Source organism: Notamacropus eugenii, chromosome 4, assembly GCF_028372415.1.
Source record: "Notamacropus eugenii isolate mMacEug1 chromosome 4, mMacEug1.pri_v2, whole genome shotgun sequence".
Lineage (NCBI taxonomy): Eukaryota > Metazoa > Chordata > Mammalia > Diprotodontia > Macropodidae > Notamacropus > Notamacropus eugenii.
The window spans coordinates 40,612,624-40,640,010 of record NC_092875.1 but is presented as its reverse complement, the minus strand read 5'-3'; the positions used below and the strand labels follow the sequence as shown (position 1 = coordinate 40,640,010).

General features: G+C 41.7%; 1 protein-coding gene and 1 long non-coding RNA gene across 3 annotated transcripts in view; one reads left to right on the top strand and one right to left on the bottom strand.

Annotated features, from left to right (window-relative positions):
- Positions 1-23,242, bottom strand: part of AACS (acetoacetyl-CoA synthetase) — a 76,417-nt gene extending 53,175 nt beyond the window's left edge. The window contains exons 1-5 of one of the 2 annotated variants that reach the window (XM_072600714.1): positions 22,927-23,242; positions 12,880-12,983; positions 11,960-12,080; positions 6,448-6,561; positions 3,001-3,098 (exon numbers count right to left, since the gene is read on the bottom strand). In XM_072600714.1, coding sequence (XP_072456815.1) covers positions 3,001-3,098; positions 6,448-6,561; positions 11,960-12,080; positions 12,880-12,983; positions 22,927-23,059 — 570 coding nt within the window. In that variant the 5' untranslated portion in view covers positions 23,060-23,242. The remainder of the gene's footprint in view (positions 1-3,000; positions 3,099-6,447; positions 6,562-11,959; positions 12,081-12,879; positions 12,984-22,926) is intronic. The other variant, XM_072600713.1, reaches the window with a different exon arrangement.
- On the top strand, positions 23,222-24,366 carry LOC140499379 (uncharacterized). The gene is made up of 2 exons (XR_011965423.1): positions 23,222-23,354; positions 24,082-24,366. It is a non-coding gene; the product is annotated as an uncharacterized lncRNA (long non-coding RNA).
- The last annotated feature ends 3,021 nt before the right edge of the window (positions 24,367-27,387 follow it).

Here is a 27,387-nt window from a genome sequence, read left to right as displayed (position 1 = left end):
ACTGAAGAAAATAATACCTTAAAAAAATGGAATTGGCCTAATGGTAAAAAAAAAAAAAAAAAAAGCACAAAAACACACTAAAAAGAAGACTAGGTCAAATGGAAAAGGAAGTAAAAAATTCATGAAGAAAAGAATTCCTTAAAACGCAGAACTACCCAAATGGAAAAGAAGTATAAAAGCTCCCTGAAGAAAATAGCTCCTTAAAAATCAGAATTGAGCAAGTGGAAGTTAATGGCTCCATGAGACATCAATAAACAAAGGCAAAAGAATGAAAAATTAGAATGTGAAATATCACATTGGAAAAACAACTGACTTAGAAAATAGAACAAGGAGAGATAATTCAAGAATTACTGAGGTACCTGAAAGCCATGATAAAAAAAGAAACCTAGACATAATCTTTCAAGAGATTATCAAGGAAAACTTCCCTTATACCCTAGAATCAGAGGGTAAAATAGAAAAAGAGGATCTACCAATCCCCTCCTGAAAGAGATGCCAAAATGAAAATTCACAGGAATATTATAGCCAAATTCCAAAACTTCTTGGTCAAGGAGAAAATATTGCAAGCAGTTAGAAGAAAATAATTCAAATACTATGGAGCCAAACTCAGGATCACACAAGATTTAGCAGTTTCCACTTTAAAGGAGCAGAGGGCATATGATATTCTAGAAGGCAAAGGAGCTAAGAGTATACAACTAAGAATAACCTACTTAGCAAAACTGAGTATAAAACTTCAAGGAAAAAAATAGATATTTAATGAAATAGAGGACTTTCAAGTATTTCTGATAAAAAGACCAGAACTGAATAAAAATTTTGACTTTCAAACACAAGACTCAAGAGAAACATAAAAAGGTAAACATGAAAGGGTAATCATACAGGTCTCAATCAGGTTAAACTGCTTACACTCCTTTATGGAAAGACAGTACTGCTAACTCCTGAGAACTTTATCAATATTAGGGCAGTTAAAAGGAGTTTACACAGAGGATATAGGTGTCAATTACGGTACAATGATCTCTAAAAAAAATGAAAGAGTGAAAAAGAGAGATGCAGTAGGAGAAGGGAAAAGGAAGAAGAATGGGAAAATGACCTCACATAAAAGAAGTAAGCACAGAAGAGCTTTTACAGTGGAGGGGAAAATGGAGCAGTGACAGGCCATGTTTGAACCTCACTCTCATTAGAACTGATTCAAAGATGGAAGAATATATACACACACTCAGTTATGTACAGAAATACTATATGGAAATATAACTTAGAGGGAAATAGAAGAAGGGGATAAGAGAAAGGGGGGCCTGACAAAAGGGAAGGTGGATTAGGGGAGACAGAAGAAAAATAGACTTTTGAGGAGCTACAGGACAAAAAGAGAGAGAGGAAACAGAAGAAAATGAGATGGAGGGACAGACACAGTTAATAATCATAACTGTGAATATGAATGAGATGAGTTCACTCATAAAACCAGAAGCAGACAGAACAACGGATTAGAAACCAGAATCCAACAATATGATGTTTCTAAGAAATACTTTAAATAGAAACACACTTTCAGAGTTAAAACAAAGGGCTGGAGCAGAATCTAATATGTCTCAGCTGAACTGAAAAAAAAAAGGCAGGGGTAGCAATCACGACCTCAGACAAAGCAAAGCAAAGCTAAACCTAATTCAAAGGAATAATTAGGGAAACCACATTTTGCTAAAAGGTACCATAGACAATGAAGTAAGTTTTCTGAGGATTCTCAAATATATACATATTGAGGACAGAAATGAGTCAAATTTATAAAAATAAGAACCATTTCCCATATGATAAAGGGTCAAAGAATATAAACACGCAGTTTTCAGAAGAAACCAAAGTTGTCTATGGTCATATGAAAACAGTGCTCTACAGCACTGTTGACTAGACGAAGGCAAATTAAACTCTGAGATAGCACCTTACACCTGTCAGAAATGATAAATGCTGGAGGGGATGAGGGAAAAACAGGCACACTAATGAACTGCTGGTGGAGTGGCGAACTGGTCAACCTCTCTAGAGACCACTGTGGAACTAGGCCCAAAGGGCTATAAAACTGTGTACATCCTTTGACTCAGCAATATCACTACTAGGTATGTATCCCAGAAAGATAAAAGAAAAGGGTTTCTATGTACAAAAATATTTATTGTAACTCTTTTCCAAACAATTGGAAATTAACGGGATGCTCATCAACTGGAGAATGGCTAAACAAGTCATGTCGCATGATTGTGATGGAGTACTATCGTGCTATGCAAATGATGGGGAAGGGGGGCAGTTTCAGACCTATGTGAACAGACACAAAGTGAAGTGAAAAGAAGCAGGAGCTCACTATCAGTAACGTAGTATGATGATCAACTATGAAAGACCTAGCTACTCTGATCAATATAATGATCCGATACAATTCCAAAGGACTCATGATTCTGAAAAAATGCTATCGAGCCCCAGAGAGAGAACTAATGAACTCTGAGCAAAACCTGAAGTATCATTTTCTCATTTTCTTTTTCTTTTACTTTTAAAAAAAAAATGTGGCTTATATGGAAATATGTTTGCATGATTTCCTATGTACACTTGATATTATATTGCTTGCCTTTTCAGTGGGTGGGAGAGAGAATTTAGAACTCACAATTTAAAAAGAAAAGAATGTTTAAAATAAATATTTTTAAAAGAGGAGAATAGAGAATAAAAATTCTTCTAACTTGTTCTCTCTAACTATTCTAAAAACAGTAAAAAGAAATGTAAGAACCTCCCGTGGCCAGACCAGCCACAGCTCAGCCTTTACACCCAGCAGACAGCAGAGTCCCAACCCCTGCCCGCAACATCATTTTTAGACTGCTTCCCTGTAAGGAACTGCCAAAACCATCAACCTGAGCTAAATTACATGGACTTAAAACAGTTTCCCTTTCGATGGCCACAAGATGTCAGCGCAGGCACAGGCTTAAACTGAAAAGGAGCCTTCCTAGGGCAGGGAAGACCTTGCCAGAAGAAAGCACCAAGACGGCTGCTTACGTTCACTCCAAAGTCCGGGGATGTGGAACTCCAAATGGCCCCAATGCTTGCTGCAGCCAGCATCGCTTCCACTGCATAAACGCTGTTTGGTAAATAACCTGAAACAAGGAAAAGCAGGACACATGACTACAGAATACACTGAAATAATAATCTCTGCTTCATGAGAGTGGTTCCTTGGCTACTTTCCCATGCTCTCCTGTCCTGGCTCAGGTATTTCTTAGGCCAGAAGCTCTTATCCAGAGTAATCTACCCAGAAGCACAAGGGTGACTGGACCCAGGAATTAAAAAATGGCCATATCATCCCCAAGTATAGCTCACTCTATAGGAAACAAAGGTCAGAAGTAAATCAAGGGTATTGTGTTTCCCACACTAATGCAGGTGCTCAGTAACTACTAGGTAATGACAGAGGAGGCACTAAAGAAAATTCCGAATGAATTTGCTCATCCATTTAACAAGCATTTATTTATTAAGTACCTGCTTAGCATGTACAAGGAAGACCCTCCTTGTTTCCTGGCAAACAGGCATGCTAAATGGCCACAGATGGGGAGCTATGGCTAAACAGAGTTAAGGAATCATTTCAGATGCTATTTCCACAGTCAGAACCGTAGTGAATACAAATCAATAAAACAATGGTGTAACTTGGAGATAAACTTGGCGGTTTTTCAATGCCAGTTGAATCACCTATTTTTAAAAGTTATTGATGCCTTTTGTTTTAACATCACGCTAATTTCTAAATATATGCCACCTGCCCCCTTCCCCTTCCCAGTAAACCATCCTTTATAATAAGGATGAAAAAAAATTTTACCAAACCAACCAACAAATTAACTGTCGGACTCTGTACCACAGTCCTTACCCACAGTCCCCTAACCCAACCCATCCCTACACACACAAACACACATATACTTACACATACAAATACACACATACACACACACACTTTGCGATGGAAGGAAGGAGGTGCATTTTCTTCCCTCTTTCCTGAGACTAAACTTGGTCATTATAAAGTGTTCAATTTTCTCTTATTATCCTTCCATCTGCATTGGGTAATCATTAGGTACATCATTTTCCTAGTTCTGCCTACTTCACTTTACATCAGCTCCTACAGACTTTCCCCATGCTTCTCTGAATTCTTCATAACTGTTGTTTCTTATGGTGTAGGATTATTCCATTACATTCATATGCCACAATTTGTTAAACCATTTCCAAATCAATTTTTTACTACCATATTTCACTGTATACATCTTCAAGGAAAAACACTGTACTAATATGCCTCCTATATGCCCCTCAAAAAGAACCCATTGGTTCAAAGTGAATTAGGACCAACCCACAAATTCCCATTTTTCCAATGTGAAAATCCACTAAGCTAATACTTAAGTCAAAGTAGGAAGTAACTACTCAAGACACTTATTCATTATTCAGGCCAGGAATGGTCTTTTAAGACCTACCTGGCTTCTTAGTGACTAAAAAATGACAGAAGTCTCTTCTTCCTTATGAAGAGATTATATTACTGACCTAAGTAACACTACCTGGAACCAGTTTTCCCAAACTGTCTCCTACTATGTCACTAATAAACAGAATAAATAATTTCCTTTAAATTTTTTAGTTAAATCATCTGGTTCCCTGCTCTGGGAAGGCAGTAAAATGAAGCAAATTTCTCAACACAAGGAAGCATTCATTCCCTGTAAACTTTCCCCCTCCCCCAAAACATACAGTTCTGAAAGGTCATATTCATGATGGAGCCAAGAAATACAAATGGTAAAGCCAGACTATGATGAAATGAATGTCAAAATTCTCCATGGGCAAGGCAGAAGGACGTAATCCAGATCCCAGGAAAGGTAAAAAAGAGATTTTTCTTTTTTTTCCTTCTTTCTTTGTTTTTTTAAGGACAAGGGAAGTTCAGACTCACAGAACCCCAGAACTGGTAAAGACCATATCATTTCCTTGCCTTAAAGAAAGTAAACTGAGTCCTAGAGAAGTGATGTGACTTGCACATTAGCGAGTCAGTGGCAAAGGTGGCTTTAAAACCAAGGTCTCCTGACCACCCAGTTCAGTCCTCCTGCCTTCCCACTACATTACTAACTTTACTTCCTAGAATGTTTTTTAGACCCTGAAACAGATAAATTAAATATAGCCACTGCAAACATACTCACCTTTAAGTTGCTTCTAGCCTAGCAATGCTCTGTGAAAACCAGGATCTTAACCATAAAAGATACTAACTAGAATGGACCCAAGAAAAGTAGGTTTGAGCCTGAAAAAAACTCACCTGCTCTGGGAAATGGCCCAATTCTCTAGTTTCCTTCCAGAAACCAATAATCAATAAAACAAGACATATTCCTTAAGCACTTATTGTGTATGTACTAGGCAATCAACTTACTTCTTTGCTACCTACTAAATTTGGAAATTCTTACTTCTCACAGATAAACTTTTCCTTCCATCTTTCCTAACACAAATTATTTCTAAAATGGTTTCTTTAAATACCCACAAAAAATTCAATATTTAAAGGACCAAACGAACAAACCCCAGGATAACTGACTTTCCTCCCAGTCTTCAAAATGGTTCCTTGTTTTTCTCTAGTATTAAAAGAAGTAAAAGTCAAGCATAAAGAAACCTTGATCTCCCAAGGATAAATAGCAGGAACAAAAGCAAGTATTTTTATTTTGCTAAGTTTTTTATGTGCATGCTTTCTTACATCTAATCAAACAGAAGCTCCTTCAAGGTATTTACAGATCTTGAACCCTTCAAGAACAATCCACACTACATGAAGCCGCTCCCTTAGATGTTTCCTGTCTGGTCATAACTTCTCTTCCACTAGGCAAAGCCACTTCTCTTCTGCTCTCAAGCTGATAAAGAAGTGACAAGTTGTTTTAACTCACAGTTACTCTTAATAGGGTGCTGAAAAACTGTTATGCTATATATAAAGGAATGTAGTTCCCTTATACCAGGCCATCTAGGTAGCACAGTAGATGGACCACCGGGTCTAGAATCAAGAGAATCTGAGTTCAAATTCAGCCTCAGACACTCAGACCTGGGCAAGTCACTTAACTCTCTTAGCCTCAATTTCCACATCTGTAAAATGAACTGAAGAAGAAAATGGAAAACCACTCTAAGATCTTTGCTAAGCAGGCTACAAATGGGATCCCAAAGAACCGAACATGACTGTAACAACTGAACAATACAGAGAACTGAAAAACTACTATTACTAGATAGAGGGCATTGTGCGAAATGCTCTTTTCTCTGTCACAGAAGAGAGCTCTGCCCCATGATCTTCAAGGTCTCACCCAGGCCAACCACTCAGTGATCTACAGGCTGACCAAGCAGAATCTCCTCTCCATAAAAATAACATTTCTGCCAAGACTCAAAGTCAGTTTAGTAAGAGCTTGTTCTGGGCCCAGTATATCTCATCCTCAGCACCAACCCACTGGAACCACAAGCACAGGAGACACTTACCAACCACCCTGTCTCCTGTTTTCACTCCAATTTTCCTCATAGCTGCAGCATACAAAGCCACACGTTGTCTTAACTCTCCAAAAGTCACCTTTACAATTTCCTCTTTGCCTTCCCCTGAAAAGAGAAGAAGAGGTTAATCATTCATGGACTATCAGAGAGAAATTCATATCTGCCAAAGAATTATCAAATAGACATCCAAACTGTACTGAAAAACATATTCTCTGTCCTAGCTTTCCACAGGTTAAGATCATATGACTTCACCAGTATTCTTCTGAAACAGTAAGAAAAACCTCAGTTTCGACAAAAACTGTTTCAGATAAGCCACAAGAAAATGTTAGTCTATCAAAAGGCTTATATGTACTTAGGAAGCTCACTATTTAAGAGAAATCAGAAATAAATGCTTTAGCAAGAACAAATAAAAATTCTTTTTAAATGACTAATTATTCCTTCATTTATTTTTGATGTACACTGATATTAAAGTATATCAATATAGTTGCCTAAACTGAGATATACAAGTCTTCTCCCTGACTTACCAGGGAGAATTACCAGGGAAATTTCCTGGCAATCACTTCTCAGTAAAGCACTTAGCACGGTGCCTAGCACTCTGGAGGAACTTCAATACTTGTTTCCTTCCTTCCCTCCCTTCCTTCCATTCTTTGTCTTGCTCCCTCCTTTCCTTCCCTCCTCCCTTGTCCCCACTCCTTTTCTTCCTTCTTTCCTTCCTTGCACATTACCAAAACGATAGCCTTCTAGTGAACAAACAGTCAGTAGCTTAGAACTCTACAGCTTCAAGCCATCATGAGGCTCCCAGCTACTGCTTCAATAAACAGATTTCAATGCATATTGCACCTCTCACTGGACCATGAAGGCAATGAATAGTTCATGCAATTTCCATTTATTTGGAGGTATCAGAGGCTCACAGGATTATACATGAGAAGGACTAGATCGAAAGCAGCCATAAGAGCTCAGAATGGAACCTTGTGAGAACCAGCACAGTGCTATGGAGATTAGTAAGCAACTCAGACAAGAGTGATACCCAAAGAAAACAAAGGTAATAAAATGACCAAATTCAGAGTCTTTTCCTTTCTCCTACTTAAAAGGAATATATAACATGGAGCCCACCAGGTCTGTGGACACTCATAAATTTTAAAATGGATGGGAGTTAAGGGGCTTCAATGTTTAAAAATAAAGAAAGACAAATTCAACAAGCCCAAGGTATATGAACACCATATCCCACACTCCAATTAGAAGTAAGAAAAGGTTTACTAAGCCCCAAAGTCAGTGCCCCGACAAGATGATGGTTGGTCTGCCAACAGCCTGATATTACTGGTTCAAGATCATTTTTATAATCATTTCAAAGACCCAGAAGTTTACCAAAAGGGAGGAAGGGAACACCCTGAAATAGGAGTTCTTCAGGATTATGAAAGATAAAAGGTAAACTTTTGGCTCTCCGAGTCTTAAGTAAATCTCACAGTGCCTAGAGGCTAGTGCTGCCCTTTTATTCACTCTCTCAAATGGATGGACTGCCAGAGGAGTTAAACTTGTCTTGCCCAGTCCCAGAAGGCAGAGATAGTAATAAAGGAGGGAAGAGAGAAAGACTGGCAGATTTAAGCTGGATGGCAGGAAGGACTTTCTAACATTTCATCAGTGTCCAGAAGAGAACGGGTTGCTTTAGGCTGGAGTAAGCTTCCCTTTAATCCAACTCTCAGAGATAGAATGGATGGCTACTGATCAGTCATGTTGTAGAAGGATTTTCATTGAGGTATGGGTTAGGCCTTTGAGTTGTCACTCTGAGATGCTGTGATCTCTATAAGACAATTGTCTGGGTAATTTGGTGGAATAGAGATTAAGAACCTAATATATGTAGAGCACTATGTTAGACAATGAGACAAGACAATTAAATGTTTGTTGACTTGAATATAAAAATTTAGTACAAAAGTGAGGAACATTGCACAATGTAAATAGAACTGAATTTGGAGTCAAGAGGATCTGTGTTCAAATCCCAGTTCTTCCATTTATTCTAGGTATAACCTTGGGCAAGTCATTCAACCATCGGGGCCTCAGTTTCCTCATAGAAAAAATAAGAGGAAGAGCTCAAAACTCCCTTTCAGCTCCAAATCTATAATGGATGATCCCTTACCCTCGAGGAGCTTAAGGTCTAACAGAGGGGGTCTAGTATGGTAATCAACACAAAACGAAATGAAACATGATTATTATATGAGAAAGGTACTACCCTAAAGTAATGCATGGACTTGGCATTCCAGAGTTAGCAACACTCAGCATCTAAGATTTCCCCTTCCAGTCTTCATACACAGTAGATTATTCGCTATACATCACTGGCATACATCTGAAAGAATGGTGTGCCAGGTAAATCCTGTTCTTAAATCACTAGGAATATACATTATTCTTTTTAAAATCCTACGGTGAATCTTCGCAAAGCAAATAATTCTCTCCTAATCTGTTTTGTAAACCAGAATCAAATACATCAGATTTGTGTAAAGCAAGATGCACCTGAAGTTGCTTTCATAAACCATCATCTTGCCTGGGGACTGACCCTGGGGTTTAGTAAGCTTACCCTGAGGCTAAAGTGAAAAGCAGACCTATTAGGGGGGACAAATCAGGAAGCCTTTCCCTGACACTTCAGCCTTCTTATCTTCTTTTCCCACAATGAATATATTCACAGGTGTAAACATATATTATAGTTGTTTTTAAAGAAAGTTTAGGATGGGCTATATTACGGGACTGCCTCATTTTAAACAAATCCCAATACAGTAATGTAGACATCTGGAGGCCGTGCTTCTGACAATCTCATATATCCAAAATAAGATCCAGAAAGAAAGTCAAAAAAGGCCTCCAAGTAAATATCACAAAGGCCACACACTAAAATTCATGTAGTTTCACTCACAAAAGAACCCATACTCATGGACTACTTAATCTTAGTTTACGTGCAATTTTAACAAGCCTAATTATTTGGTTTCCAAGCATACAGTAGACTAGACGCAGTAAATTATGGGAAGGAAGATGGGAAAAGGACAAAAATTACCAATGACAAGCACTGTGAGAGTAGCAAAAAAGTGAGATCTCACTAGGAAGGAGGAGACAGAAAAACTGTTAGAACCAAATACTCAATTAAAAAGGTTAACTGGTCAGGGCCACTTACTATGAGACTCAACAAGCCCAGATGACATCATAGTATTCAGGCATAATACAATAATGTTAGTGATAACGATTCCTTCCATTTACATTGCCACTGCAGGGTTTACACAGAACTTCCCTCACAATCAGCCTGTGACTGAGGCTTTTCAAATGTCAGCTTCCCCTTCTCACAAACGAGGAAAATGCAGCTCAGCAAGGTCAGAGAACCTGCCCAGAGTCAGAGAGTCAGCAAAGGACACAGATACAAATCCAGGGCTCTCCAGTCTCTACGTTCAAATTCCCTTCCCCTGCACCAGGGGCTACCCTTCAAGCAAGCAAATATTTCCAACATAATAAAAGTTTTGCCACTTAAAAGAATGAGCTTTGATCATCTAAAAAAACTGACCTGTTTGGAACACTGTTAACATCCCATCTGGAGCTGCCAGAGCAGCTGGAGTGGACATCACAATGCACCGTCACTTGGGCCCAGGTATTTTGTAAAAGGGGAAAAATAATGTAAAGGTAGCTAGTACACCCTAGACCAAATCAGCCTAAAGGAAGCAGTGACAAAGAGCATGTGGTAAGCCAACTGAGTCCCAGGGAAGCAGGCTAGTGCTTTCAGCACCCTGGGGGTGCACCAAGGTTATTCCTCCCCTGTCACCACTAGAGGGGCCTAGGGCTATCATTCATACTGCTCCAGAAATGGAAGATTAAAAGCATGGTCAAATCCAGTCTAGTAAGTGCCGTCTATCTGAATTAAACCAACTGGGCTACTATCAATTTCTGCTTCCTAGAGCCCAGCAGTACAACACACATTCCCTGAAAGTATCCGATAAAATTTCAATAATAATAAATAAATAAATAATCAGGAAATGATTATTCACTTCATAAATAGAATAACCACAATTTCTTTACAAGACAGTATATTTAAAAATTATTTGTGCATTTAAATTGCATTTGAAAATTACTTGATTTACTCAACTTATCAGGAATATAACCACTAAAATACATGGATACATACCTGCACATTCTATTTTCTAAAACAGAAAAAAAATCTTATGGGAAAATCGTTGGGCCAAGTTTTGATAGACTTGAGTCCTAGCTCCACCTGCACAACTAACTGGGTGTGTAAAAGCTTAACTCCAGTAACATGGAAACCCTGTGCTGCTGTCTCTTCATCTATAAAGTGGGAGTGAGCTCCCCACCTGTGTCTCAGAAATAATGAGAACATAATGAAAATCTTTTAGCAAGTGAATATAAGATAATGAGGGTCCAAATTTTTCCCCAACTGATAAATGGTAAAGGGATACAAACAGACAGTTTTTAGAGGAAGAAATCAAGGCACTTAGAGTTATTGGGAAAAATGCTCTGAATCACTAATAATTAGAGAAATGCAAAGTAAAACAACTTTGAGATACTACCTCACATCTCTCACACTGGCTAACATGACAGAAAAAAGAAAATGACAAATGTCGGAAGGGATGTGGGAAAACAGGTATACTAGTGCTTCTGTTGGCAGAGTTGTGAACTGGCCTGACCAATCTGGAGGACAATTTGGAACTATGGCCAAAGGGCTATCAAGCTGTTTGTACACTTTTACTAAATCTATACACCACAGAGATCAAAGAAAAAAGAAAAGGATGCATATGTACAAAAATAGTTATAGCAGCTTTTTGTGGTGGCAAAGAACAGGAAACTGAGGGGATGCCCATCAACTGGGAGAAGAGATGAAGAACTATGGTATATGAATGTGATGGAATACTACTGAGCTATAAGATGTGACAAAGGAGATGGATTCAGAAAAACCTGGGAAGATTCATATGAACAAATGCAAAGTGAGTTAAGCAGAACTGGGAGAACAATAACCTTCCCAGGAACAGCAATATGTAACAATAGTAACTCCAAAACAATTCCAAAGGACTCATGATGAAAGCTATCCACCTCCAGATGCAGAGCGGATGGACTTGAAGCATAGATTAAAGCATATTTTTTACTCTTTTTCTTTTTTCTTTTCAGAACATGACTAATGCAGAAATATGTTTTATATTACTTCACATCTATAATAGACATGGCAATTCTTGCCTTCTTAATGGAGAGAGAATAGGGAGAAGGAGGGAATTTGAAACTGAAAATAAAAATAAAATTGAATGAATTTTAAATTTAAGTTAATCTTTAAAAATACTATCCTCTTCTTGCTAAAAGCTAACAAGATCTCTGTCAGACTTCAACCATCTGAGTGCTTCCACTAGAGTTTAGCACAGAGCTCTACACACAGCAGGTACTTAATAAATGTTTGTTTGTTTGTGGTACTGAAATAGCAGCTCAGGCACTTGCAACATGCCTAGAAGAGAGCCCAAAACGAGAAGCAAAGACTTACTTGCAGCGTACAAGGCAATCTTGTCATTTTCCTTGTGCTTCAAAAGGTTTTCAGCATAATTCAGACGACTGCCTTTAAACCACTCAGGCACATCAGCAATTCCCTTTGATGTATCAACAACCTGGAGAAAAGGATAATGCAAACAAAGACCCAGTAAATCATCACAGTTGTTTTCTACTATCCAATTGGAAAACTAGCCAACTCACTGATCCAAAGTACTCTTTAAAAAGGTTTTAAATTTGTTAAAGCTTTCCAAATGGCCTTGAAATGAAGTAGACACTAACGCCATGCATACTGGATTTTCTCTATTTCTTCCGGAAAAAATCAGCCAACTTCCCAAGTGAAAACACCAAAGGTAATCTAAGAGAACTAAGAAGCCAAGGTCTGCACTCAAATGTCCATGAGACAGCTCAGTGTAATTTTCACTGAAATTCTATTCAGTGTTGCTTCTTCAGTAATTCACAGATTTAATATTTTTACCAAAATATATAACGATATAACTTTGTTGGTGTTTTGTCCACTGTTAACTAACCATATCTCTGCACCACACAAGACAATGTATTTAAAAATTACTTGTGCACAAAATGATGGGGAAGTAGAGCAGGGATTGAACATGTGATTTAGGAAACTTTCAGCGTCGGAATTCCCTCCACATATCAGCAACTTTTCTTCACCTTAAGAGTCTTAGAAAGTTGCCCGGGAGACTAAGAGGTAAAGTGATTTAGCTATCCTCATACAGTGATTATGTGTCAGCAGGAAGACAAATTCAGGTTTTGACTCCAAAACAATATTGCACAATGACAGGCAGAATAAGCTGTGAATAACAGGCCTTTTTTCTCAAGACCCTGGTACTCTGCAGTGTAAAGGGCTTTGTAAAGTTATCTACGTTAAGGGTAAAAATTGAGAAACAATACACTCACCTCATCATACATACGAGAGAAGACAATTCCACTGAATTTCCAGAACTCTGCCCAGAAATCTGAGTATGACTCCACCGACCACTGATACAATTCATTATAATTGGCTAAAAGTAAAGAAATTGGAATCACTACTAGGTAAGATTTTGTAAGAATAATTCAACATTGCAACAAGGTGCTTCATTTTTATTGGAAGGCAGTTCATGCAATTGCACTTTTGAGGAGTGCTAGCTCCATAAGAAATAAATTTAGGAACAAAGAAAATCTAAATCAAGATATCCATAATGGATAGCTACTATTCATAGTCACCTAAAAGTGACTAGGAGTAGTCTATTATTTCAGAGGTCAACAATTAGCACTTGGGGAACAGTACTCCATGTAAGCAGAAAGAAACTGGTGGAATTCAGACTAAAGTGAATGGAATATTAAAATAGGAAATATAATGTAAAATAAATGGAACACCAGTTCTATTCAAATACTTCAGGGACAGGCTCCAGCAGTGGCTTCGATGTAATTTCTTAGAAAGCCACTGGAAACACCACTATACCAAGTCACTGACCACATTCATGGTGATAGCGAAAAGCAAACATCACTTAAGATTCCTAAGACTCAGGTTTGAGGTCCTACTCTGACAATTACGATATGTGCTTAGACCCTTAAACTCCCTGGGCTTCAGTTTCCCCATCAATGAAAATTAATTAGCTTCACTTCCCAGGATTGACATAAAGATAAAATGAAAGGCTTCCAAAATGTCAAGTGTACATATATATATATATATGTAGAATTACTCATACTCATTGCCCCTCCTCCTGTGTGAAGGATAAGCTCATCTGCTCCCAAGGTGATCGGAGTTAAGAGGTCTGACAGAACTGATCAACCCAGACTTAGAGAATGAAAAAAGAGCTCAAACACATCAGGCCAAGATGAAGCACTCTAAAGCTCTGCAGGGTCTTTGGTCCAACTAGGGCAGAACACGCTCCAAACTGGAATCTCGTTCTTAATCAGAAAACATCTCCAACTAGTCACAGGAAAGGAGAAAAGGAAAAAGGGCAACTCCTAGGCCAACTCCTCTGTCCATTCAATCAATTAAGTATTTATTTAATCCAAACCGTATGCTCAGCCCTTTGCCAGAGGGTGCCTGTGGACCTCAACAGAACGTGTAGAGCCCTCTGGACTGCTTACAATTGAACTGGGAAGAAATAAAGGAAGATCCCTGAAACAATTAGGAAACAGTAGGCAGCACATGATTCACAGGTAAGTATTGCTTTACTACATCAATTTCATAGGTACTCCTTCCACCAGCAGAGATGTCAACCTTTCCAATAACTTGCTTAATAAATCTGTCTTTGACACCAAAAGTGGGAGTGAAAGTTAATGCACTAGATGTCAGGATTCTGGAAGCTCTCAACAGGCTAGAACAGTGGGTCAAATCAAGTAAGATGATATTTTATAACTACATACATACAAGATAGAGTAAATAGAAGGCAATCTCAGAGGAAGGGAGATATGAATGGCCTCCTGCAGAAGGCAAGATTTGAGCTGAGTCCTGAAGGAAGCCAAAGCTGAGGAAGAACATTTCAGGCATAGGGACATCCAATGGAAAAGGCACAGTCAGTAGATGAAGCATCATGTAAGGAATAACAAGGAAGCCAGTATATCTGTGTCACGAGGTGTGGAGAGGAGTAAAGTATAAAGACTAGAACAGCAGGAAGAGACCAGGTGGCAAAGGGTTTTAAACGCCAAATAGGTATATTTGATCCTGGAGGTAACAGGAAGCCAGGGGAGTTTAGTAAATACAGTGGATGCTGTGAAGGCATGTAAGCAGACAACAGACTGGATAGACGGAGTGTGTAAAAGTGAGGAGCTGAGGATGATACTAAAGATTCGAGGTTGAGCGACCAGGAGGATGGTGATGCTCCAGTAAAGTCGAAAAGGGGAAGGAGTGGGCAGGGGAGAGAAAAAGTTCTGCTTTAGGTATGTTGAATTCTAGATTCCTACAAAACATTCAATTTGAAATGACCAAAAAGTAGTTGGTGACATGGGACTAAACTCAGGAGAATTTAGGGCTGCATATATGGATCTGGAGATCACCTGCATAGAGATAATAAAACTGAACTCATGGGAGCTGATGAGAACAAATGAGATGGCATGGAGAAGAAAAAGAATAATTTTCAGGACAGACTCCTAGGGTCACCATCAGTTGCTTTCACTATAACCATGAATGTGGTGACTTGCAAAGAACCTGAGAAAGCATGGTCAGGCAATGAGGAGGGGAATCAGGAAAAAGAACTGTCACAAAACCCCAGAGTAGAGAATATCGGGGGTAGCTATGGGTACTATAGTGCACACAGCACCAGGCCTGGAGTTAGGAAGACTCATCTTCCTGAGTCCACCTCAGTACTCAGACACTGCCTAGCTGTGTGACCTTGGATGAGTCACTTGACCCTCAGTTTCCTAATATGTAAAATGAATGAGCTGGAGAAGAAAATAGCAAACTACTCTGGTATCTTTGTCCAAAAAAAACCAAAATGGGGTCATGAAGAGTCAGACACAATTGAAAATTAACGAACCACAAAAGAGAATATCCAAGAGTGGATGTTATCAAAGGCTCCCAAGCAGTCAAAAAGGATCAGGATTGAGAAAAGACCATTAAAATTCAGTGATTAAGAGATCACTGGTAAGTTGAGAGAGAATAGTTTCAGCTGAAAAACAAGGTCAGAAGCAAGGAGGGCTATGAAGGGCATAAAAGTGAGAGAAAAGAAGTGAGGCACCTAGTTACAGAGTTAGCTTTCTTGAAGATTTTAGCTGAGAAAGGGAGGAGAGCTATAGGACCACAGCTATGGGGAATGGGTGAGTCAAATGAAAAGGAGAGCAAAGGGTAGCCAACTAAATGGAGGACAGGTACTGCAAGGAAAAGAGACTTTTTCAGGGAGGGAAGCCTTACCAAGTTATCTTATGTGACTGTTCACAAGGGTAGAAAGGGGCCTATGCTGACCCTTGTGCTGCAATTATCAAGGGTCAAAGAATATAAAGGGGCACTTTTCAAAGGAAGAAATCCAAGTTATCAACAACCATATAAAAATACTCCAAACCACTACTAATTACAAAAAATGTAAATGAAAGCAAATCTGTAGTTCTAACACTCCTAAGACTGGCAAAAATGACAAAAGAGAAAAATGACACATGTTCCAGGAGCTAGAAGAAACTTTGCATACCTTTTGACTCAGTTGTACCACTACTAGCCTCACCCATAAAGAGATCAAAGGAGGAAAAGGTTATATATATTAAAGAAAAATATATAACAGCTCTTTTCATAATAACCCAAAACTGGAAACTAAGGAAATGTCCACTCTCCTATTGGGGAATGACTAAACAAGTTGTGGTATATGAATGAAATGGAATATTTTTATGTTATAAGAAATAATGAAGTAGACAGTTTCAACAGAAACTGGAAAAAACCTCTATAAACCGATACAGAGGAAAGGCAGCAGAAGCAGAACAATTTGTATAACAATATTAAAAAGAAAAACAACTTTGAAAGACTCCAGAACACTAATGGATGCAATGATAAGTCACAAGTTCAGAGGCTTGAAAATGAAACACACTGACCCACCTCTTGCCAAAAAAGTGATGGACTTAAAATGCACAATGAAACATACATCTCTGGACACGGCCAACAGGGGAATTTGTTTTACTACACCTATTTGTTATGATGGGTTTACTTATCATTTTTTATTGCTAAATAGGGGGCAATGGGTGCAAAAGATGTATGTGTGTGTGTGTGTGTGTGTGTGTGTGTGTGTGTGTGTGTGTGTATGTTCATCCTCCGTTGCCGAAGAAGACCATGCCATCAGAGAAATGATGACATGACTTGCACTTGACTTTGTTTTGAGTGAGGGAGGGCTGTGCAGGTCACCAGCCTCACTTCTCCTCCCGAGCCATGGGAATCCAGTGACCACATATTAATCAGGATGACTGGAGATGATCCAGGATGAGGCAATTGGGGTTAAGTGACTTGCCCAAGGTCACACAGCTAGTGAGTATCGAGCGTCTGAGGTGAGATTTGAACTCAAGTCCTCCTGACTCCTGCACTGGTGCTCTATCCACTGCACCCCCTAACTGCCCCAGGTGCAAAAGATAATGTCTGAAAGAAGGAAATAACATTTTAAATGTCTATCAATGACTTTGATAAAGGCACAAATCACATGCTTACCACAATTCTGACTGACACATAGTTAGGGTAGCTAAAAAGCCAGGATCCAAAATATTTTCAACGAATTAGAATACTGTGACACATGTAAAATTTCACACTTGAAATTCAAAAAAGGAAAAAAGCTTCACAAATAAAAGACAAGAGAAACATAGTCAGATACCAGTAACCTAAAAATATCTGGAAGTTTCAGACTGGACTACAAGTTCACTCTAAATGAATCAGAAAAAGAAACTGAAATTGGAAATTGAAGGCCTAGATTTGAATTCGAGCTCAGATAATTCCTTCCTCTCTGGCCCTGTTTCCTCATCTATAAAAGGGAGGGATGGGTTCAAAAGGTCTCAAAGGTTCCATTCAGCTCTAAATTCCATGACCACGTGCACCAAGGAGAGAACTGAGGGAAGTCCTAGCTGCCTCATTTTAAGAAAGACCTGTAGTTGGAATGAGGCTACAGATTCCAAGAGCACCCCAAGAAAGAACACAGCCACAAGGGAGTCAGCAGAGACAAAGTGAACCAAGCCAGTGGTGAGAGGAAACAGTCACAATAAGAAGGAGCAGTCAGAGAAGGGAAACAGGTCAAGCTAGCTGGGATTCATGACAGAAAAGGCTCTAAACTGCACAGAGACCCAGTGAAAGTTTTTATAGGGTTCTTAATTGGGTCAAGCAGCACTGGAAAATGAAGACTTGGAGCCCAGGTCAAGGTTTAGGGACTGGTACTGATTCTTGGGAGGTTAGGGTGAGGGGATTTCTCTGGAATTGGGTTACCTTAGGCTCTACTTTGATGGGGTAATTCAGAAGACCTGAGCTCCCAGATAAGCTATAGATAAGCAGAGTAATATACACCTTTCCCTCAAATAGATCACATGGATAAGCAGGCAAGCATAGAAATAGGATGGCAAAGGGTATTTAGATTTTGTCATATGAGGTACCTGTTGAAGGAACTGAATGTGTTTGGCCTGGAGAAGATTTAAAGGATACAAAACAGCTCTTTATGGCAAGTATTGAAAAACTGTCATACAGCAATAGTTTAGCTTGGGCTCAGGGGCAAAACGAGGTGCAATGGGTAGAACTCACCAAGAGGCAAATTTAAACTTGATGTGAGTTAATACTTTTTAACAATTAGAGCTTTCCACAAGCGGAATTCTCTGCCCTGGAAGATAGTATGATGAAGCTAGGTAGCACAACAGATGGAGCCCTTCCAAGTTGGAGTCAGGAAGACCTGAGTTCAAATCCCACCTCAGACACTCCTTAGCTGTGTGACCCTGGGCAATTCCCTTAACCTTTACCTGCCTCAGTCTCCCCATCTGTAAAACAGGGATAAAAGCATCTGCCTCACAGGGTTTTTGAGACGGTAATATGAGATTATATTTGTAAAGTGCTTTGCAAATCTAAAACACAATGCAAATACTAGCCATAATATTATCAAAGTGCCTCCTCATTCACTGGAGGTTTTCAATCAAAGGCTAGCTGACCATTTCTCAAGCAGCTGGTAGAAGGGATTTTTACTCAAATCCAGTTGCACCAGACAACTTCTATAAAGTGTACTGTACACCCATGCTGGAGAAGACCTTCCTCTTCCTCTACAACTCTGTGAAATTCTCTCTTTCTCCAGACTTTTGGGGAACCAACTCCCAGTCTTCCTACTTCATGAAAGCACCCATCTGCCTATCATCTTCTCTCCTGATTATCTGTATGGTCTGCACCATTCATTTACTATATAGCATGTCTTACCTAACGCTTTCATTTGTGTGTATTTCTATTTACAAACTCTATATACTCCAAACTCCAAAATCTAGTTTTAACCCACCTGTTCAGACTTCCTATCACTCCCCCTCACACACTCTCAGTCCTACTGACTATTCCCAGAGGCTGTCCACCTTTTAAAACTCTCCTCTTCCTTCAAAACTCAGCTCCAGTGCCCTGCAAAAGCTTTCCTGATTTCTCCCACCTCCTTAAATGTTCCTTTCTCTGAATCTCTTCTTTGCCCCCATCACACCCTGCCCTGTATGTTCATCCAGGTATGCTTGCTTCTGGTCTGGTAGAACATGATCTATATAAGGGAAAGGTGTACGCTACTCTGTTAATCTCTAGCCCCTAGGACGTTGCCTAATACATACTTTGGGTTTATCCCTCACAATGCCTTCTCCATAGTAGGGGTTAAATGTACATTTGTTGATTGTTGAATAGGGAAAAGAAGTCATCTTGCCACAGTTTCCCAAAGAAAAGAGTAATCTTAGGCTAATCTCATTACATGGCCCCCTAATTACATGCAGAGTGCTAGGGTCATAAAGCACTTTCCCTACAGCTCCCTGGAAGAATCCTCACTGTCAGACAAGAATATTTTCAGGGAGAAAAAAGGTTTGAGATGATGCACTGACAGCAAACCAGACTCAGGGTAGGTAAACGGAAATAAAAGTTGTCTGTATGGAGTGTAACGAGTTCTCTCCTTTTACATGTCAAGGAAACAAGCATTAGCAACAGAAGGTGAGCCCATGCCTCTTGGAGTCTTACTTAAGGCATGGGTGAGGAACCTGCAGCCTTAAGGCCACATGTGGCCTTCTAAATCCTTAAGTGCAGCCTTTCCACTAACTCCAAATTTTGCTGCAAAATTCAGCCAGAACATGGCCTGTTCTAAAAAGCCAAAATGAAGATGGTATAGAAATCAAAATGGTCTAAATCAGAAATATCAAACACCAAGGACAAGTGGCCCCCACTCCTGAGTGTGACCAGAACAAGATTAAAATGTAACTGGGAAATAATAAAATAACTAAAAATACAATAAAACACTGATAATATTACATTTCAAAATTAAGTCAATATGCAGGGATCCTTCTGTACAGATTAGTGGACCCTCTTTTCCATTTGAGTTTGACACCACTGGTCTAGAGCTTCCATTGTGGGAACTCTTCAAGCAAAGGTTTGAAGTAGGAGATAATGGGGAACAATGGTATCACCCTTGCAAGGCCCTATATTGACTCAGAAAACCACAAGTTAATTACATTATCTACCTCATACTGTATTTTTATTTCATTATTAAACACTTCCCAACAACATTTTGATCTGGTTCAGGCAGTCCTTGTGAAGGGTAAATGGACTTAGAAGTTTTTCCACATTTCAGTGTAGGTCTTGCACGTAGACTGTTGTGTCCCCCAAGTGAACTCGGACCTTGAAGACATGATAAATCCCACACAAACATGGAACATCTGCTGCCTTGAGAACCTAGCCAGTTCTCCAAAGACGAACATCACGTATATACTCCATCGCGAGGTGTGGCTACCCTCTCTCTCGATGGACAACGTACAGGATAGTTGGCAATTAGCCTCTTTGTTGGCATTCAGCCTTCTTTGTTTGGAAGGGTTTATTAGGTCTCTGTTCTGATGAGAACTTTGGAATCTCACCCATGGAGAGGATGCTCTGCCTGGGACTCCTAGCTCCCAATTCAGACCCTGAAAGCTGTCTCCCGGGATTTCCCAGCTGAGAAAATTCAGGAGTTGGTGCCTCCCTGGATTGGTGATGTTTTTCTATTTCCTCATATCTATATTAGTATTGCTATAATTATATTAGTATTAGAATATATTAATTATTGCTGCTATTGCTCTAAACTGTCTGCGCATTTGTCTTTTCTGTAAATCAATAATATCCAGCTTCTTCTTCTCAAGTGTGTCTTATTGTAGGTGTGAATCTGAACCATAAATTTCCTTAATCATACACCTTGGGAGTTTGGATGGCTTCAGACTGGTTCAACTCCCATTTGACTTTTCAAATGCAGAGAATTCCTGCTCGATGCGGGTAGGGCTCTTCTAAGCCCGACCCTCTAAGATCCCTCCCAGGTCTGTGATTCTAGGCCCCAACTTCCAACTTCAACCAGCAGCAGTCTAGCATATCCCCATCCCAAAAAGTGGTTGGGAAAGTACTTTGCCTAGGTAGCCCACCCCTTCTCTTGGACTTAGGAAACTTGAACCACACTCGGAAATCAAAGGAAGAATCAAAGGGAAACCTAAAGGACTATGTCAATGATATGTGTGAGGCAACAGGGTATGATGGAAGAAAAGAGCCCTAAGTTTGGAGTCTAGGTACCCAGGTCTGAATCTTGCTTCTGATTACCTGGGTGACCTAGAGAGAGTTCTCTTCCCCTCTCAGGGACTGTTTCTTCCTCTAAAAATGAGGGGTTCCCTCCCAACTATAAATCCTATGATCCTTTTAGACTCCATATGTAATAAAATGGGAAAAGTATTGAATGTTGTAAAATAAGGCCCTGGACTAGAATAGGTCATTTCAAGTTCTGAAATTCCATCACTTATAGCAGTGGTGGCTTGTTGACTGAATTCAAATTTGGACCCAGTCCAAAGGCCACCCCTGAGGACCTAGAAGGTCACATGCTGCCTCCAGGCTGAAGGTTCCCCACCCTTGCAAAGGATTCTAGGTTGAGTGACAGGCAAGTGTGGATAAGAAGGCACATTTATGGAATGTGAAAGATCATGGGGCCTTCGAGCACTTCTCCCACACGTACAAAGACTTTACAAACACACACACGTACACACACACATGCATGCATGCACACACGCACCTGCTCAGCTCCAACCACCCAGTGCTAGGCTGCAGCCCTTTCTACCTGTCCTGCAGGTGCGCAGAAAATGGTCCCTCTAACAGTGGGAAAAATACTAAGGCACAAGAGAGGTTTCCCCACTACTATCACCCAAGTATAAAAAAATGAAAAAATGAAAGCCCTCCTCCCAGCCTTCCCTGCCACGGAATGCCTTCAAAAACTAAGTTTAAGGAACAGGGCAGGGAGAAGGTTACAAGAGAGAAAACAGGGACCCTGCATGGCTTCTCATGCCCTGATGCCTTCGCTGTCTAAGGATTAGGGGAGAGGGAGGGAGGGCACCCAAGTCTGGGCCCCTCCTGCTCCATCCCTAGGAATGCTCTCTCTTTCCTTCCTTCAGTCCGTCCGTCATCACTAAGCATGGGAGAAGCTGAGGGGGGGGCTATTTCCCACCAGCCCCCCGGTCCTCCTCCCTGACAGCGCTGAGAAGGAGGGAAGCTGAGGGATGGGCACAGTCACAGGACCCCTCAGAGGACTGTCACTCACGGAGAGCTAGGGAAAGCGGGGAGGAGAGAAGCGTCCGTCCCGTCACTCAGTGCTAGTGACCCCGAGGCAAACAGTCCCCCAAGTCCACTCTGCTGACACGGGCGCTCCCTCCCTCCACAGCCACCATCAGGAGAGGGCCAACGGGAGGTAAACTGAGGCACGGAGGGGGAGACTTCCTCACCCACACCAGGTCTAAGGGATGATGGGGTACACTGAAGCACGGAGGGGGAGGATTCTCCACCGACACCCCTGCTCCGCTGACAAGGAGGTAAACTGAGGCACGGAGGGGGAGACTTCCTCACCCACATCAGTTCTAAGGGATGACGGGGTACACTGAGGCACGGAGGGGGAGGATTCTCCCCCGACACCCCCACCCCGCTGACAAGGAGGTAAACTGAGGCACGGAGGGGGAGACTTCCTCACCCACACCAGTTCTAAGGCATGACGGGGTAAACTGAGGCACGGAGGGGGAGGATTCTCCACCGACACCCCCACCCCGCTGACAAGGAGGTACACTGAGGCACGGAGGGGGAGATTTCCTCACCCACACCAGTTCTAAGGCAGGACGGGGTACACTGAGGCACGGAGGGGGAGGATTCTCCACCGACACCCCCGCCCCCGCTGACAAGGAAGTAAACTGAGGCACGGAGGGGGAGGATTCTCCACCGACACCCCCACCCCGCTGACAAGGAGGTAAACTGAGGCACCGAGGGGCGGGCCCTCCCCCATCCCGGCCCGGCCCGGCCCTCACCCAGCGCGGGCCCGCGGCCGCAGCGCACGGCCGCCCGGAAGCGGTCCATCTGCGCGTTCCTCTTGCCGTCGGGCTCCCACATCACCTGCGCCTCCATGATCTCCTCGTGCCTGGCCCGCGCCTCCTTGGACATGGCTGCGGCTCCGGGGGCCGGGCGGGCCCAGAGGCCGGGCAGGCGGGGGCCGGGAGGAGAGGGCCGGGCCGGGGTGGCGCGCCTCCGCTCCCGCGCGCACGCCCCCCTCACACGCGGCCCCAGGCGGGAGCGCGGCGTGCGCGCGGCCGAGCGTGCGTGCGCGCTCCTGGACCGGGCCCCGCGCCCGCCTCTCCCGGATCCGGGCAGCGGCCGCGGCCGCGGTGGCCGAGCAGAGGGCGAGAGGGCTGAGCGCGAGCGCAGCGGGAGCCCCTCCGGCCGGACGAACGTCCCACAGGTAAGTGAGCCGGGTTCTTCCGCCGCCCCACCCAAAGCGGCCCCGCTGCCCGCCCCTAAGGGCCGCTGTCTCCGCCCCCGGGCTGTTGGCCCCGCCCTCTAACTGCCGCTCAGACACTCGTGAGCAACGTAACCTTCCGCTACCTGTCTGCCAAGGCAGGAAAAAGAGTGCCCCCAAACGTGTTGCCCAGCCCTGCCCCGCCCGGCTCCAAGAGCCACTAGCTTCTCAGGGGGAAATAACAGTAATCGTAATTCTCATATCTGGAGCACCTTCCAAAATTAAAGAAACAACTCACGTTTATAAAGTAGGTTAGTCTTTATTAATAATTAGTTTTATAGAGCGCTTTAAGGTTCACAAGGGCTTTACAAATATTATCTCATTCGGTAACTGAAGACCTGGATGCCAGTCTCCTCTCTGAAATATACTGGCAATGCGCCCTCAGGGAATTCGCTTAACCTCCATCTCCAATCACAGCCCCTCCGTCCCAGGGTTGCTGTGATCCTTAAATGAGATAATTTTTGCGAACCTTAAGCCACAGAAATAGTAGTAACACTCCTTATTTCCAAGGGTTGTTGGTGAAAATACATGTAAAATTTGGAACTATGCCCAAAGGACTATAAAACTGTACATACCCTTGGACTTAGCCATACCAATACCAAAGAGATCAGAAAAAAGGGGAAAGGACCCACATGTACAGAAATATTTATAGCAGCTCTTTTTCTGACAGCCAAGAATTTCGAAACTGAGGGGATGCCCATCCATTGGGAAATGGCTGAACAAGTTGTGGTATAATGGAACATTATTGTGCTGTAAGAAATGAGGAGCAGGTGGATTTCAGAAAAACCTTAGGAAGACTCACATGAAGTGATACAGAGTGAAATGAACAGAACCAGAGACCAGTGTACATAGTTGTTCAGCCTAGAGGCCAATGGACTACCCAAGTCTACTTACCTTTCGCAGGTCTTCGGAGGCCAACCGGATAAACATATTGAGAGACGAGACTTTCCAGAGTTGAACAAGGGTTAGGCTTTATTCAGGGTCTTAGTTATGTATCCATATACAGGGCGAATTCTTCCCCAGGAGAAAGGAAACCTCCTCCTCCCCAGGGGCAAGGATCATACAGCAAGAGGATGGGAGCAGAAGAGGGGAGGAACCCTCTTTCCTCTTAGGGCCCCAAAGCAAGAAGAGAAGAGAAGAAGAGGACCTTCAGGCTTTCCTGTCCCCACTTAAGCTCTCCCAGCCACATAGTTTGCACGTGAATATCATGAGTGCTCTCAGCCCCTAGCTAATGGACGATGGGTGTGCTCTGACCATGGACCAATCTCAAGGGTGGGATGCTCTCCCCAGCAAGTTTCCCACTGAGAAGAGGCGGAAAGACATGAGATATCTCGTGTTTCTCGCCTCAATCCTCAGCTGTTCCCTGGGGGGCCTCGTAAGAACTCTGAGGTTTAGAAGTCCTCACTTTTACCTGCCCGAGACTGTTCACGTGAAACTGAGCTTACACCCCCAACACATAGTAACAGCAACATTGTATTCTTTTCAACGATACAGTGATCCATGATAATTCCAAAGGACTCATGATGGAAAATTCTATCTACATCCAGAGAAAGAACTGATGAACTCTGTATGTCCATCAAAGCCTACTATTTTCACTTTATTTTTCTTATGTGTTTTTTCTTTTTGGTCTGTTTCTTCTTTCATAGCATGGCTAATATGGAAATATTTTATATGTATGTATGTGTATATTTGATGTACATATATGTACCTATATGGGTATAAATATATGTATATATGTAGGTATATATAATCTGTTGGAGTTTAGACTCTGCCCACCCAGGGATGCCGAAGACCTGTTGTGGTTAAATGACATGTTTTAGTGGAACCCTCTCAAAGAATTCAGTCAGAAGATCTCCAATCCAAGTATAGGCATTTATTGAGATTAAAGCCTCTCATGAAGCGGGGCTAAGTTCCAAAAGGAACCAGTAACTTTTCAGAGAAAGCAAAATGGATTTTTATAGGGTAAAGATGCAATTACATAGCAAAAATTATTAATATTAAAAAGGCAGGATGGGCTTGTTAAGGGATTAGGTACTAGGGAGGGGGTGCCAGGCACAGTGGAACTATGTATGCAATTACCCACAATGCATAAAGAAACATCCATGGGAGGTGGTACATAAGTATGATAATGACATTATAATAAGTTTCTCTACATCATAAGTTCACTCTAGGTCAGTTCTTTAATATTACAGCACAGGTGCCTACTTAGGGAAAGTCCCTTTTATTGTTTTGGGGTCCATATCCTGCTTGGGCATCCTGGTGGTGCTGCTTTCTGATTGGCTGGCTATTGTGGTCCTGAGACTAGATGGATGTGGTTATGGTTGAGTGCATGTACATACCTGCTGTTTCTGTGGGAAATATGAGGATTGGGTCTAGGGGCAGTGGCTAGCTAGAGGCAGTGGTTGGGATCCCATACGTGGACACACCTGCTGTTCTGTGAGAAGTATGAGTTCAAGGACATACCTGTGGTCCTAGTGAGTAGTGAGGCATATAAGAAGAATATGATAGGATATTGAGTGGGGGGTGGGGAGGTGAGTGACTAGGTAGGGGCAGTGAGCCTGCTGTTCAGGCTGTTTAGTTTCTAACTAAAGAAGTTAGAATGTTGGGCTGGAGGCAGCGTCATTAGGATTCCATCATAACCTGGCTCCAGAGGAGAAAGTGAGACTGGTGACTTTGCACAGCCCTCCCTCACTCAAATCAAAGTAAACTGCAAGTCATGTCATCATCCTGATGTCATGGTCCTCTTCCAGAATGAAGGACAAATTCAACAGGGATCATAACATAACAAATTGCTTGCCATTTCAGGGAGGGGATGGGGAAGGAGAGAGAAAACTTTGGAATTCAAAAAACAATTTTAATGAATGTTTAAAATTGTCTTTACATGTAATTCAAAAAATAAAATGCTATTTTAAAAGAGGAAAAAAGAAAATACATGTAAAGTGCTTTGCAAACCGTAAAGTACTGTGGAGAGGCTAGTTATTATTATTAGCAATAATAATAGCACCGTTTACCTCCTATGATTATTGTGATGATAAAATGAAAAAATATGTGTAAAGTGCTTTGTAAACCTTAAAGTGCCATAAAAATAGTAACTAGAAGCAGCTAGATAGATGGCTCAGTAGACAGAGTGCTGGGTGTGGAGTCAGGAAGCCCTGAGTTCAAATCCAATCTCAGACTCTGTGTGACCCTGGACAAGTCACTTCACCCTGTTTGCCTCAGTATCCTCATCTGTAAAACAAGCTGGAGAAGGAAATAGAAAATTACCGCCAAGAAAAGCCCAGATGACATCACGAAAAAGTCAGACACTACTGAACAACTAGCAATGCCAGCTATAGTAGCTACTCTCTTAAGTACAGAAAAGGTATATACCAATACAACATTGTGATCACCTTGGCTGTCAAAGCAAATCATCTTTGCTGACCCTTGCTGTGTGGTCACTGTCCTCAGTGATGGCAGATGGGAAGCGGGAGAAGTCTAAGAAAATTAGAGGGCACATCCAGGGCCTGGTGTGAGTGCCTAGATGCCTAGATGCCTCCTGCCTAGACGGCAGGAGAATGATGACTACTTTCTCAGGAGATCCCAAACCTTCTTTGATTACTCTGCTATGGTATTGCTTTGACAACCAAGGTGATGAGCCAAGAGAGATTTCTAATTTAGACTGAATCAAAATCCCCTCGACTAGACATAAATAGGGAAGCACTTTTAAGGATTGCTTTATCGGTGCACACCTGGCTTCTCCTCCTACATCTACTCCCCCCACTTTCAGCAACAGGTGAGTGAAAATATCTTCAGAGTGAGGGGTCTTCCTCAGTCCCCTCACTTATCACCTACCTATATAACTAGTATTTTATATTACAGGTAAAGGCTACCTCCTGTGGAATTGTTATAAAACCCAAAGAGACTAGTCTGGGCAAAACTTACACATGGGAGACAGGTGGAAAACCAAGCACTCCCCATAGTCTATAAGTGGTCATTC